This window comes from Mytilus californianus, unplaced genomic scaffold, assembly GCF_021869535.1.
Source record: "Mytilus californianus isolate M0D057914Y unplaced genomic scaffold, xbMytCali1.0.p SCAF_15, whole genome shotgun sequence".
Classification (NCBI taxonomy): Eukaryota; Metazoa; Mollusca; class Bivalvia; order Mytilida; family Mytilidae; genus Mytilus; species Mytilus californianus.
Window position 1 is genome coordinate 9,436,388 of NW_026262637.1, and position 12,807 is coordinate 9,449,194.

General features: G+C 33.1%; 1 protein-coding gene across 1 annotated transcript; it reads right to left on the reverse strand.

Annotated features, from left to right (window-relative positions):
- Positions 1-8,173: 8,173 nt before the first annotated feature.
- Positions 8,174-12,133, reverse strand: LOC127725961 (scavenger receptor class F member 2-like). Its single transcript, XM_052233264.1, has 5 exons — positions 12,127-12,133; positions 11,585-11,690; positions 11,268-11,437; positions 10,503-10,778; positions 8,174-8,217 (listed from the first exon to the last, which is right to left on the reverse strand). The coding sequence occupies exons 1-5, from the start codon at positions 12,131-12,133 to the stop codon at positions 8,174-8,176; spliced, it is 603 nt and encodes a 200-aa protein (XP_052089224.1).
- Positions 12,134-12,807: the final 674 nt, after the last annotated feature.

Sequence of the window (12,807 nt, forward strand, 5' to 3'; positions counted from 1 at the left end):
TCACAGTGTATGTACGTTATAGATACAAATACGGCCGTTAATCCAATTAAAAATACTTGTAAACATGTTACTTTCATGGTGGCTACAGATGAGTGGAGATATTATTACTGCACGTGATTTTATAATCTACGCCAATATGTCACAATAATAATAATAATAAAAAACAATAAGGTCTTTCCGGACGTAGTGGAAATACCTTAAAATTACGTTAAAAGCAGAACATGGATTCCCCAATTCTGTAATCTTTTTATTCAAAATATTTTTTTTGTGTGAAATAGGTTAGTCAATAGAATTATTATATACCACAAACCTAAAGATAACTAGGCTAGAAATTAATCATATAAGAATGTTCGGACTTGTGCACTTTATTCATCCAAGTACACATAGAGATTAAGATAGTGTCGAAATTTTGCCCTTTTAAATTATTCATTCATTCATAGCTTCTGGCATTAGTTTCTTATTAGAATGCTGATGATGCTGTTTTATCTGGTTACTACCAGGAAACAATAAGCTTTAAACAAAGTGACCTTCAATTTATCAATAATCGTATGGTGACGTTGTGAAACTTGTAGGATTTGTTTTTGCTTTAAAGGCTACTTGGCAGGCGAACGGAAGTAAAAAAATAATTTACTAACAACTTCATGCTTATAATTATAACCTGTCATCTTTTTGGCAATTTGGAAATGCTACCAAAAGCGTTTAATTAGTTAGCAGTCATATGTTATGATTCATGTAACTTTTAAATTAAAACTAATAATTACAATTTGATAGCGTTTTATCTTCTAGTCCTGAATATGCATGAACTAATTCCAAGTGAAATTTAGCAAAATACAATCAATCGATTTGGTCGTATTGGGAAAAAATCGAGGTAAATGTGTTTCACAACTTGCCAGTTGTCTCGATTAGAATAACATAAATTATCTTTTCCACTGTGGAAACATAAAAGAGATAACAAGGATAGCCAAACATACTGGACAGTCACACCCCCCCCCCCCCCCCAATGCCCCTCGCCCAACTCTTTCAATAAAAAAGACAAGATCGAATAGCACACGGCCCATACAGGCTGATTTGCTACCATATTTCAACAGCTGTAATTTGTTACTTTAAGATATCTGAAGCAACTTTAAATTTTACGATTCCATTAGAAATAACTACTGCTAATTGCAAAAAAAAAAAAAAAATAAAAATAAAAAGTTGTACAGTACAGATTATTTATTATTTGGTGTTATTAAAAAAAGTGTTTATCCTTTGAAGATAAAAGTTATGTATTATAGAAGGTGTGTGCGTACCGAGTTGAAGATGAACGTTTAAAAGGAGTGTCTGTGTACTGTTTACGTGTATTGATCAGTTAGCGATAACGTTGATAGACAGTTCGTAACACACGTACATTGTAATAATAAAAAGGTGATACAATCACATAAAATTCATATTTCATATTTAAGAAAGCAGAACTCCTCCACATATTTCTTCACCTTAAAAAAAATGTTGTGAAATTGATGTAAAGTATTGCAAAACTGAACGACCGCACTTTACTGCGTAAAAACATAAACGGTGATGTACATGATGTATCTACCATAAAAAGTAGCATAACAAAGATTTGTCTTGCATTACCGATCAAATAAGTTTATTGCATAAATCAAAATAAATTCAAATTAGTTACCCTGTAAGACTGCGAAAACCCCGAATAAGTAAAATATATTATACATATCGATATTACGTACATTTGTACCTAAATTATTGTTATATTCATTTTGTGTCAAACCTTTTACTTTTATCGCCCACTGATAAGTATACTTAATCAGTAAACACACATACGGAAAAACAACATAAAATTCATCCATTAGTAAATGAGCTGTTTCCACACATTTTCCTAAACGTTCAGAATGTGAAACTACGAAACCATCAGGTTATTGATTTTGCTTCTTAAAAGTTCAATGAATGACTTCTCGCGGGAATGAAACTATTTAGCGGCATGAATGTACGCATATACTGTAGCCTTTCTTCAGTCATGTCATGCTTTAAATGACACATAATGGCGAATTTTAAGTTACTTTAACACATGTTTAATGCAATTATTCTTTAACACATGTTTAATGCAATTATTCTTAAACTAAGGTTTAAAGGCTTTACTGAATTCAAAATCAGCTATTAGTATTGCAACTTTGAGTGTTAAATTTCATCAGAAAAAAACAGAGGTATTTTGGAACAAACGATAACTTATAAATCACCCGCCAAGTTATCAGCTGCGATGATATATCTTTGATAAGGTCAAATTTTAATGTTTATCAGACATTTAAGTCACTAAGCCATGTTTGACAAATTTGTATGCAATTTAGGTTTTCAATGCTATTTAGCATAGTGTACTAAACTATAAGCCATGGTATCTTATTAGAGTTTTTACTATCATTAGGTCGATTTCATTGTCTATGGGCGTATTGTTCCAGGGGGTATCACCAGTCCCGTAGTTAGCACTCATGACCAGTGGTAATATAAACATCAATTGTTACATGTATGGTAACAAAACTCATCAAGAATACTCGGCCTATAATTTCGTACCCCCGACGCGCGTGTCGTCTACAAAACACACTTAAGTGACGCTCGAATGAAAACAAATTAAAAGGCAAAATATAGTACGAAGTTGAAAAGCATAAGTTGCATGTTTATCAGATATTGTTATCAATTAAAAAATTAAGTCTTTCTACACAAGGCACAAATGGCTTTAGTAACGCAGATTTGACACATAAGTTTGGAATTCAATTTTGTTCAAGGTCATATTAAATGATTTTGATTTCCAATATTTTGTTGTTAAGTAACACTGTCTTTTGTCTACACGAGTGTTAACATGACATGAATATAAGCTTCGAATCGATAAAGGTTTGTTTTATTTAGTGATTACAACTGCCATATGGACAAAATATACAGAAAACACCGCGAGTTTTTTTTTTATTCAGACGTAAAGGTTAGTGAAAGGACATATTTAAAACTCTCTCTCTATAACAACATTATAGAAGAGAGGCGAAAGATACCAAAGGGACATTCAAACTCATAAGTCGAAAATAAACTGACAACGCCATGGCTAAAAAAGAGAAAGACCAACAGACAAACAACAGTACACAAAACACAACATAGAAAATTATAGACTGAGCAACACGAACCCCGCCAAAAACTGGGGGGTGATCTCAGGTGCTCCGGAAGGGTATGCAGATCCTGCTCCACTTGTTCCACATGCGACACCCGTATAAATTGATCACTACAAAGGCAATTACTATAGGTCAAACAAAGTCGAGTCTAACAATTTATGACCTTAATAAAACATAACTTTATTTTCTTATAGACTACGTGAATCGTTATTCTTGAGGAAATGCTGAACTATCTCTCGCTCTCCTGTCACAAGAACAATTTCCACTGCAATTATATTATATAAGAGACATTTTATACAAGTCTTCTAATCTTTACTAAAATTCACAATCTGAAAGCTACATGTTTGTACTTTGATGTTATTATATTATGCCGTATTTCTAAATATATGCCTAAATTTCAATTGCCTAAAATTGGATCAGAATTGCAAACGCGGTAGATTGTGGAACATTTTTATAGTGTTTGCACGATTTAAAGCTTGATATATTCTATAGTTGCCATCAAGATGTCTTTTTGTTGTTTTTGCAGTTTGGTTGCTTCATACTTATTAATACCCCACAACCTCAGTACCGACATGATTAATAACAATCTTTTCTAAAACTATCCATTTATAAAATTTGAAATTATAAAGAAACTAAGGTTTCAACTTAGGCAAAGTTGACTTTAGATGGTTTTGGCTATTTTGTAGACCTTTTTGGTAATATAGTTCTTCAACTTTTTCGATTCTTATCAATCCTGGCTTTCAAAAATTCGGCTTTGAGCGTTCCTGATGAAGGTAAATCCAGAAAAGCGCTTCGGGCGCATGCAATTTATAACGTGTTGTTTTAATATTTTCCAACAACTGTTATTCACAGAAATGCTGGACCATGTCAAACAATTAGGTTATGCTAGAGTTTTTTCTCTTTAACAAGTGCAACTTTATTATTCATGATATGGGATATACCATCATTCATTCAAAATACAGAACAACTCATTGAAGATTACTAATCGAATACTCGTTTGCTTAAACGAGAAATACACGAGAACTTTCTCGAAAAAATATTTTATACAAAATAGGAACAGCACTGGTTCTTTTCTAATGGACGTTAAACCTTTAAACTATAAATAGTCCCAGAAATTATATACTCGCACATGTACCAAAATGAATAAGACATTTCAAATAAGTAAACAATAGTCTAATCAATAAATCGATTAACACCTTTCGTAAATTATCCCATTTCCAAAAATGTAATAACTAAAAGTCGCTGATGCGTTCAACCTTTCACTGAGGATCAGCAATATGTGACGAATTTGTTATCAAGAAACTTTATCTTTTCTATTATTTCAGGGGAGAGTATTTGTAACTAACGGTTATGTAGATGAACTTATTTTCTCAGATGGTAAGATACCAAATGGATAGTCAAAATCGTAAGTTGAAAACAAACTGAGAATGCCATGATATAAACGAGAAACCACCAAAAGACAAACAGTAGTCTGCAAAACACAACATAAAAATAAACTAAAGACCGAGCTACATCGACCCACCGAAAACCGGAGGTGTTCCGGAAGGGTATACAAAATTGTATGTTCGCCTAGGAAAGCATTTGACGTGTGTAACCCACTTCTTCAAAAGATATATATTGAGCCTTCGATAGAATTTCGAAACTGAAGATATCAAAAGCATTTTTAACGTTAATTTAACACTAACATACCAAACGTATTTTATCGCCAAGTTGATACGATATTCAAGTGCTTCCATTTCCTATCATGATTTCCTTAACAGAGGGTTGCTGCTCACAAGGAAGCTATTGAACCAAGATTTCCACATAGTGAAGGTGGAGTCATCTCTTCGAACATTTTACGGACGCCATCACGAGTTGGTTGACCGTTATGGAATATTTGTTTTTGCTATGAATAATAAATCATTACTTTGCCATATAAGCGGGAGGTTTGGCTAGCCATAAAACCAGGTGCAACCCACCATTTATTCTTAAAATGTCCTGTACCAAGTCAGGAATATGGCAGCTGTTATCAGACAGTCCATTTCTATGTATGTTGGAGTATGCTGTTTCTATGTATGTTGGAGTTTGCTTTTGTTGTAGTTCAGTGTTTCTGTTGTTCCGTTGTTTTCCTCTTATAGTTGATGTGCTTCCCTCGGTTTTAGCTTGTTACACGGATTTGTTTTGCTTAATCGAATTATGACTATTGAACAGCGGTTTACTACTGTTGCCTTTATTTAAATCTCTTAGGAATGTTCAGAAGAAAATAAATTCAGTGAAAAAGGAAAACTGACCAAACAGAAAACTATTAGTCTAGTATCATTTTTGAATTAGATACTCGGTACTACCGATCGATACTCTTTGTTACGTTTGGAGGACGTGTTTTTCAACAAACAATCGGCATTGCCAGGGAACAAATTGTGCCTCTCTTCTTGCCGACTTGTTCCTTTATTCCTATGAGGCTGACTTCTTACAGGAACTTCTTTGGAAAAAAGAAAAGAAGTTAGCAGTATCCTTTAACTTTACTATCCGCTATATGGATGATATTCTCTCACTAAATAATTCAAAATTTAGTGTCTATGTTGAACGCATCTATCCCATGGAACTTAAGATCAAGGATACAGCAGATACAGTTAAGTCTGCCTCATATCTTGACTTACATCTAGAAATTGAGTTTGAATGTCCCTCTGGTATCTTTCGCCTATCTTTTTTTGAACATATTGTAAAATTAAATTTCTACCACAATGTATGAACTAAATAAGTATTTCATCGTTACCAGTAAAGATTGAATAAAGCAAAATGAAAACATTATGCATGTATTCATGAAACACCTTTATGATCTGTATTTGCTTGCATGTTGTTATTTTACTGTTCAGTATTGTAGTTGTTTAATGAAGGGATTGTTCTCATTACTTATGAAAAGGTATATAAAAACCCATCAAAGATATTAACACAAATGTGTCAAACGTTTTATACCAATGGCTATCGCAAGCACATCATCGTTTATGACTACAAACTGTTTATTTTCAGTTATAAGAGATGTGTTACAATCATATGTCTTTACTGATACAATACGCACATGCATGTTTTTTTTTTATTATATGGACGTACATCCACGTCAGTTAAACTCTGGTGAATAGTTGTTTCATTGGCAATTATACCACATCTCCTTATTTTTATATTCATTAATAATACTTTTTCGGACATTTGATAGATCATAATGATACATGTATCTAATGTATAAATTAGCAAATAGTTTGTGGAAACAGAGAGAAAAGTACAAGTACAAGTAGTGCTTAATATTGCATATAATATCAAATGAGGGATTCGGGATCCTGTGAGCCTTTAGTTCCTAAATTCGAAAAAAGTACCTTTTACGCTGAAATCGAGCTATCGGTAATGCCATCATGTTACGTTTAAAAGCATACAGGTACCAATTTTACTATACCAGATGTTCATTTCAACAATTAATGTCTGTTTAGTGATTTTCGAATCAAAAGTGTTTGAAAATTAAAAAACTTATTCCAACGTCGAAGAACTGATAAAACCCCAAAAGGACCAAAGTAAGGCCTAACGCGGACATAGAATCAGCGCTATGCACGACTGAGATAAATCCTTAAAATAAGTACATATATACGATGTCACATTTATAACAGCAAACGTAGATAAAACAATATCAGTATTTTTAACCCATACTAAATAAAAATGTCAAAAACAGGTTTTTGTTACAATATTTTAGATTTACAACTTTTCTTGTATATAAAAATCTAACACCGCAAAAAACATGTTGCTGGTGAGTTGAGACACAGATACTTCGTATCGGTCAACCAATTACTATTTTTGACCGCAAAACGTATGTCATGTCGATTGCACTCATTCTTCGTCAAGTCTGTTGAAACAGTTATTATGTCAAGGGCATATATACCCTTATTTATGAATTCCGTATTGTGTGAACATGGACGAGAATAACAGTTTTAATTACAACACCCGAGGTCGACTTGTTTTGATTTCGATTTTATGAAATTCATGTAAAAATAAGATGAGGATGATACCAAGGGGACTCACATAAAACATGGCAAAAAACGAAAGACGACGTAACGACACAGATGTATACAAAACACTACATACTAGACAAAACAAAAGAATGAAATACACGAGCCCTCAAAACAACTGGGGGTATTCTTAGTTGCTCGGGACGGGAAGTAAAATCCTGCTCCACTAGTGGCAAATTTTTTGTTACCAATGTGAGCTTTATGTTCAGACGTGAAAAAATGCCTTTTATAAACAGAGATTTAAAATGAGAAACTAAGAATGTTTCACTAAACAAAAACGGTACAAACAGAAACGTTACCATGTTTCCATTAACGATGTTTACCGGTACCGTAATTTAACAAAAAACTATAAAATTGTAAGAAAATATCATGAAATAGCATCACTACTAAAAGCATCTTAGGTACCTCTTGAACAGTTTTGGGAGAAAAAGACATGTATGCAATTATCAATACAAGAGTCAAAACAAATGTTTAAAAATTCAATGATTTCACGGTTACTTTTTTTACATCTATTCAAAAAAATTATATTAGATATTTACAATAAAACAAAACTCTTTATTCTAGTTGAAAATATGCTTATTCAAAACAATTTTCAGAATTTTTCCAATGGATTTAAATTTTTAGTTCTGGTAATGTATATCCATCATTTCAAAATGTACCTGCGTCGATAGATGTAATATGCCAAACTAACTGTCAAAATCAGAGCAACTACGCATCCAATAGATAATCCTGCCACTGAACCACTGGAAAATCTTTTCTGCTTAGCGGGCTTTTTCACTAAAATAACAAAAGGTAAAAATAAATCAATTAATGCCAAAAAACAAAAACAATAACCAACCCCAACAAATAATGACCTTTACAAATGTATATGCGCAGCATTGGTAATCTTTGGAATAATTATGCCCCATTGAAACATTCTCCGTTTATTTTTAAATGCAATATAAAATTTACAAAAGTGCTTATCCAAATGAAACCATAATTTAACATCCTACTGGAGTTATTGTTTTAATGGAATGTTTGTAACGAACTATAGTTTTTCTTGTTATTATCTGGAAAAATATAATAAATAAATAAACATAAATCAGTAAATATATAAATGGCATTTGAAGATTTACAAAACATGACAGAAACTATTCATCGACTTCTTGTGGTATGTTTGGCCCTTAAAAACGATATTTTGACTCATTTTAACGTGTGTATCTCCTATCTTGACAGAAACTGTGAATAAAAAAACTCATCAGCAATTCAATATCAACAAAAAATAACATACTTTTCCATATGATGATTTAGACTATCTGAAAGCTATAAAAACCAGATGTCGTATGATTGTCGATGAGCCAATAACAATAACGGTACCAATTTTACTGTATGTAAAAGTTTGCTGATAATAAAGACTTCCAGAACAGATACAACTATTAACCAGAGACCAAATGACGTAGATGGAACCAATGTTAGTATTATAGGTTATTTTTCTCCGCCTGCAATAGACTTTCCTTTTTTTAACTTTTTTTTTTTTTATCAAAACCATACATAAACATGTACTATGGTTTTCCCCACATAAGAATTGAAACTATATTTCAGTATACAAAAACAGCCTATTTACCTTCACAGAATGTACCTTCCCATCCCGATTCACATCCGTGTGAACACACACCGTCAACATTACAGTCTCTGTCAAAGCACGATTCATTGCACTTTTGAAAACATTGTTTGCCATAATTACCCTTTAAACAGTTCACACAGCTTCCGTTTACTGGATTACATGACGTCAATGTGTTATCTGCGGAAGCACATTTCCCACATGACGCATTACAAAATAGTCCAAACTGACCCGTAGCGCAAGTTTCTATACATGAACCACTGTACTTTTCACATATATAACCATTAAATGATCTATTTGAGCATTTTATGCTGCACGTATGGTTACAATAAAAACCGAATTTTCCAGGCGGACACACGGAATTCGTGAAATTCATGGTACAGTTAGTACTATTACATGAAGGTGATACATGAAGGCATTGGCCAGTCACTGGATGGCAAATCAAACATTTATCTGCACAGGTTTCATTGCAGAAACTTCCAAATTTACCAGGAAAACAACCTGACAAACAAACACCTTGTCTATCGCACTTTAAACCCATGCACTGGCTACACGATTTAGAGCATTTTAGACCAAAGAAACCATCCTTGCAACCATCTAAACAGAAAACATGTAAATTGATATAATTCTAAAATTATTATAATAACATGTCATGTGAAATACAGAATATTGTTCTATTTGTGTAATTATTTGGTATGATATATTTTTCTATTTTCATGTGTTGACATATTAATATTGTAACCCTTGATTTGTTTATAGGAGTAAGATTAATTGTTGTTACTTTAAATATTTTAAAAGTAAAATAATTGGTATTTGTAAATTATATTTTGATTTTTTATTATTAGATCATTTGTATAACCACCTGGACAAATGAGAGACTCGATGTGACTCTTTAATTCTGCTGTTCTGTGGGATATTGTATGACAGATACTGTAAAAGCAGACATTTTTGTCCGGATTAAATTTCCTTCATGTCGTGGATGGACATATCCATCAAATAAAACCGCATCGAAATTTTTTAATATTAATTTCACATACTTTAAACAACAAAAATTAATCGCGATGAAAAACAATTTAGAGACAAAACTACGAAAATAAAAAAAAACCCAGAATATTAATGTTTCTACAGTATATAGATGTAAAACAAAAGGGATGGGATAATGTAGATTTACTACCGGTTATGTTATTTCTGTTAACTTTTATTTGAATTAACCTAACTGTATATTCTGAAATGTCTTTATAAAAACCATAATAATCCCTGATAGTTCAACTAATCACATATGGATTTAAATCTATATACCTTCACAAATACCAGTAGTTTCATTACATGTTCCTCCAAGACAGTTACCGCAACCGTAATAGCATTTATTACCATAAAGTCCCGGTTTACATTTAAAGCAATCACCAGAAAACTGATCACAAGTTGCGTTAAAACAACCGTCGCTACAGGAAAAAAAACATGTGTCACCTCTCAGACCATCTTTGCATCCATGTATACATGTTCCGTTGGTTGGGTCACATAAACCTTCACTGCAGCCAGTTCCACATTCTAGGCAATATTTTCCGAACCTATAAGGATTTAAATACCATCCCTGCTTACAACCTTCAAGACAATTTCCTGTACTACCATTACATTTGTCATTTAAACAATTTTCACAAGGTGCGCAAAACCCCCCAAGTACGGGTTTGTAAAACCCATCATCGCAGGCATCGCAACTGGCATATTCAAAATTACGCTTACTTTTAAACTGTGTACATTTTGCACAGTGTGGCGTCAGAAGTGAACATCCGTATTTGCATGTGGAATAATACCAATCAGGTTCACATCCATATGGACATATACCGGTTGTGGAATTACAGACAGTGTCATTCCCAATACAATGACTACTGCATTTATCTACACAGTGCTTCCCGTAATATCCTGACTCACATCCGTCTAAACAAACGCCAGTAGTATTATCACATTTAAAATGTCCGCCCTTACAATTGTCACTACATCTACAACAGCCACCTATTTTCGGATACCAACCAGCATTTTTACATTCGACACAGTGCAACACTGATTCATGTTTTGAGCATTGGTCCACGTTGCATGTACATTGGTCACCAAATGTATTCGATGAATTGCATCCGGTGCATTTTTCACCGTCCCTTGTGCATTCTGTACAATTAGTAGGACAAAAACTTTCGCAGTATCGACCATAATATCCCGCTGAACATACATTACAAGTGCTATTATCGATGCATGAATCACAGTTTCCAATACATCTTTGATGACAATCTTTACCATACCAGCCTTGTGAACAGGTACAAGAACCGTCAAATTTAAAACACTTCGAATTTCGACAATTAACTGGGCATTTAAGGTCACACTTGTCTCCGAACCAGCCTTTCGAACATTCAAAACAAGTATCATTCTCGGTACACGAGTCACAGTGTGATATGCAGTTCAACTGACAGTTGTAACCACCGTAACCAGGTTTACATATTTGACAAATACCATGTGTTTGTTTACAAGACGACTCGCACCTGTCATTGCAATTGTTCTCACATGACTTCCCCCAAAACCCATCATTACAGCCATAAGTACATTCACCGGTATGTTGGTCACAGCCATTACCCTCGCGGCAGTTTGAAGGACAATTCATTTCACAATGATCTCCATAGAAAGGTTTCTTGCAAAATGTACAAAATCCACTTTGGTTACAATAATTGTTGTAACATCTTTCTGGGCAAGTCTCTGTACAGTTTGTACCATAATAGGATCTCTTACAATATGTACATTCGCCTGTATTTCTATAACATCTTATATAGCAGTTGTTTGGACATGTCGAATTACATTCGGATCCATAGTATCCATACAGGCAACTTCCGTTACAATAGCCAGTCTGGTTATTGCATCCATCCGAACAATTTATACAATCTGAAACAAAATAACTTTACGTAATCTCTTCGAAAAGAACTTTTGAACTTCTCATCTGAAACTTTTATTTTTTGCAATTTCTATAAATATATAGAAATGTGTGGCATACATTATGTAGACAGCAACCTAGACACACGTAACAAAAGCAAAAATAATTATAAATGCACAATTGTTTAAACTGGGTTGACTTTCAGTTTGACACTTTGGTAAGTAACCTAGTCTATTACTGATTACCTTTTGTTGACAAACTACGTGTCTTTTAGATTATGCATCGTGTATTTTGTGTCTTTCAGATACAAATTAATTAGTTTCAGATAATGATGTTCTTTGATACACAACATCACGTTAAATTTGCATCATTGTCTTCAACAGCAATATGTAGCTCTAAATATATCTTGATTATATGAAAGTATCTAAAATTGATTTTGATAAATACAATTCATTTTGACTCTTCGAATCTCAGTGGAATTTAACAACTTTCTGAGTTTGACACTGTGATGAGACAAAAAGAGGGCAAATTAGCTCACCACTTTATGTTGTGTCTTGCAAAAATTTTATGAGCATTGTCATTCGGCATTGTGCATAAAATTCTTATAAAGAAACAGATTTTACCATTTCACTCAGTTGTCAACAGTAGAAATCCAATCTCAATAGTTCAATTTTCAATTTAAAAAATGTTTGGTAAAAAACCTCGCTTATAAAATTGATAATTTAACTGTATCGAGTGAACTATAGACACCATCACATTGCTGTGGTAGAGTCATGTACACATATTACAATAAGGAGATGTAGTTTGATTGCCTGTTAGGCAACTATCCACCGGAGACCAAAAGACGAGGATGCAACCAATTTTAGGACATTGCACGGCCTTCAACAATGACAAAACCTTTACTTTATGGAAAGCTATAAAAGGCTTCATTCCTTTCCTGTCATGGTAAAATAGTAACTTTATGTAAGGTTGAAAAACAAAGCTTTGACATTTTCTTCTAAACATGGAGAAAATGAAATGTTTTTCATTTTAAATGAATTGGACTTAACATGAACTTAATACCATAACAATAAATTAATATAATAATTATTATTAATTATTATCGGCAATTTTAATTTAGTGCTACCA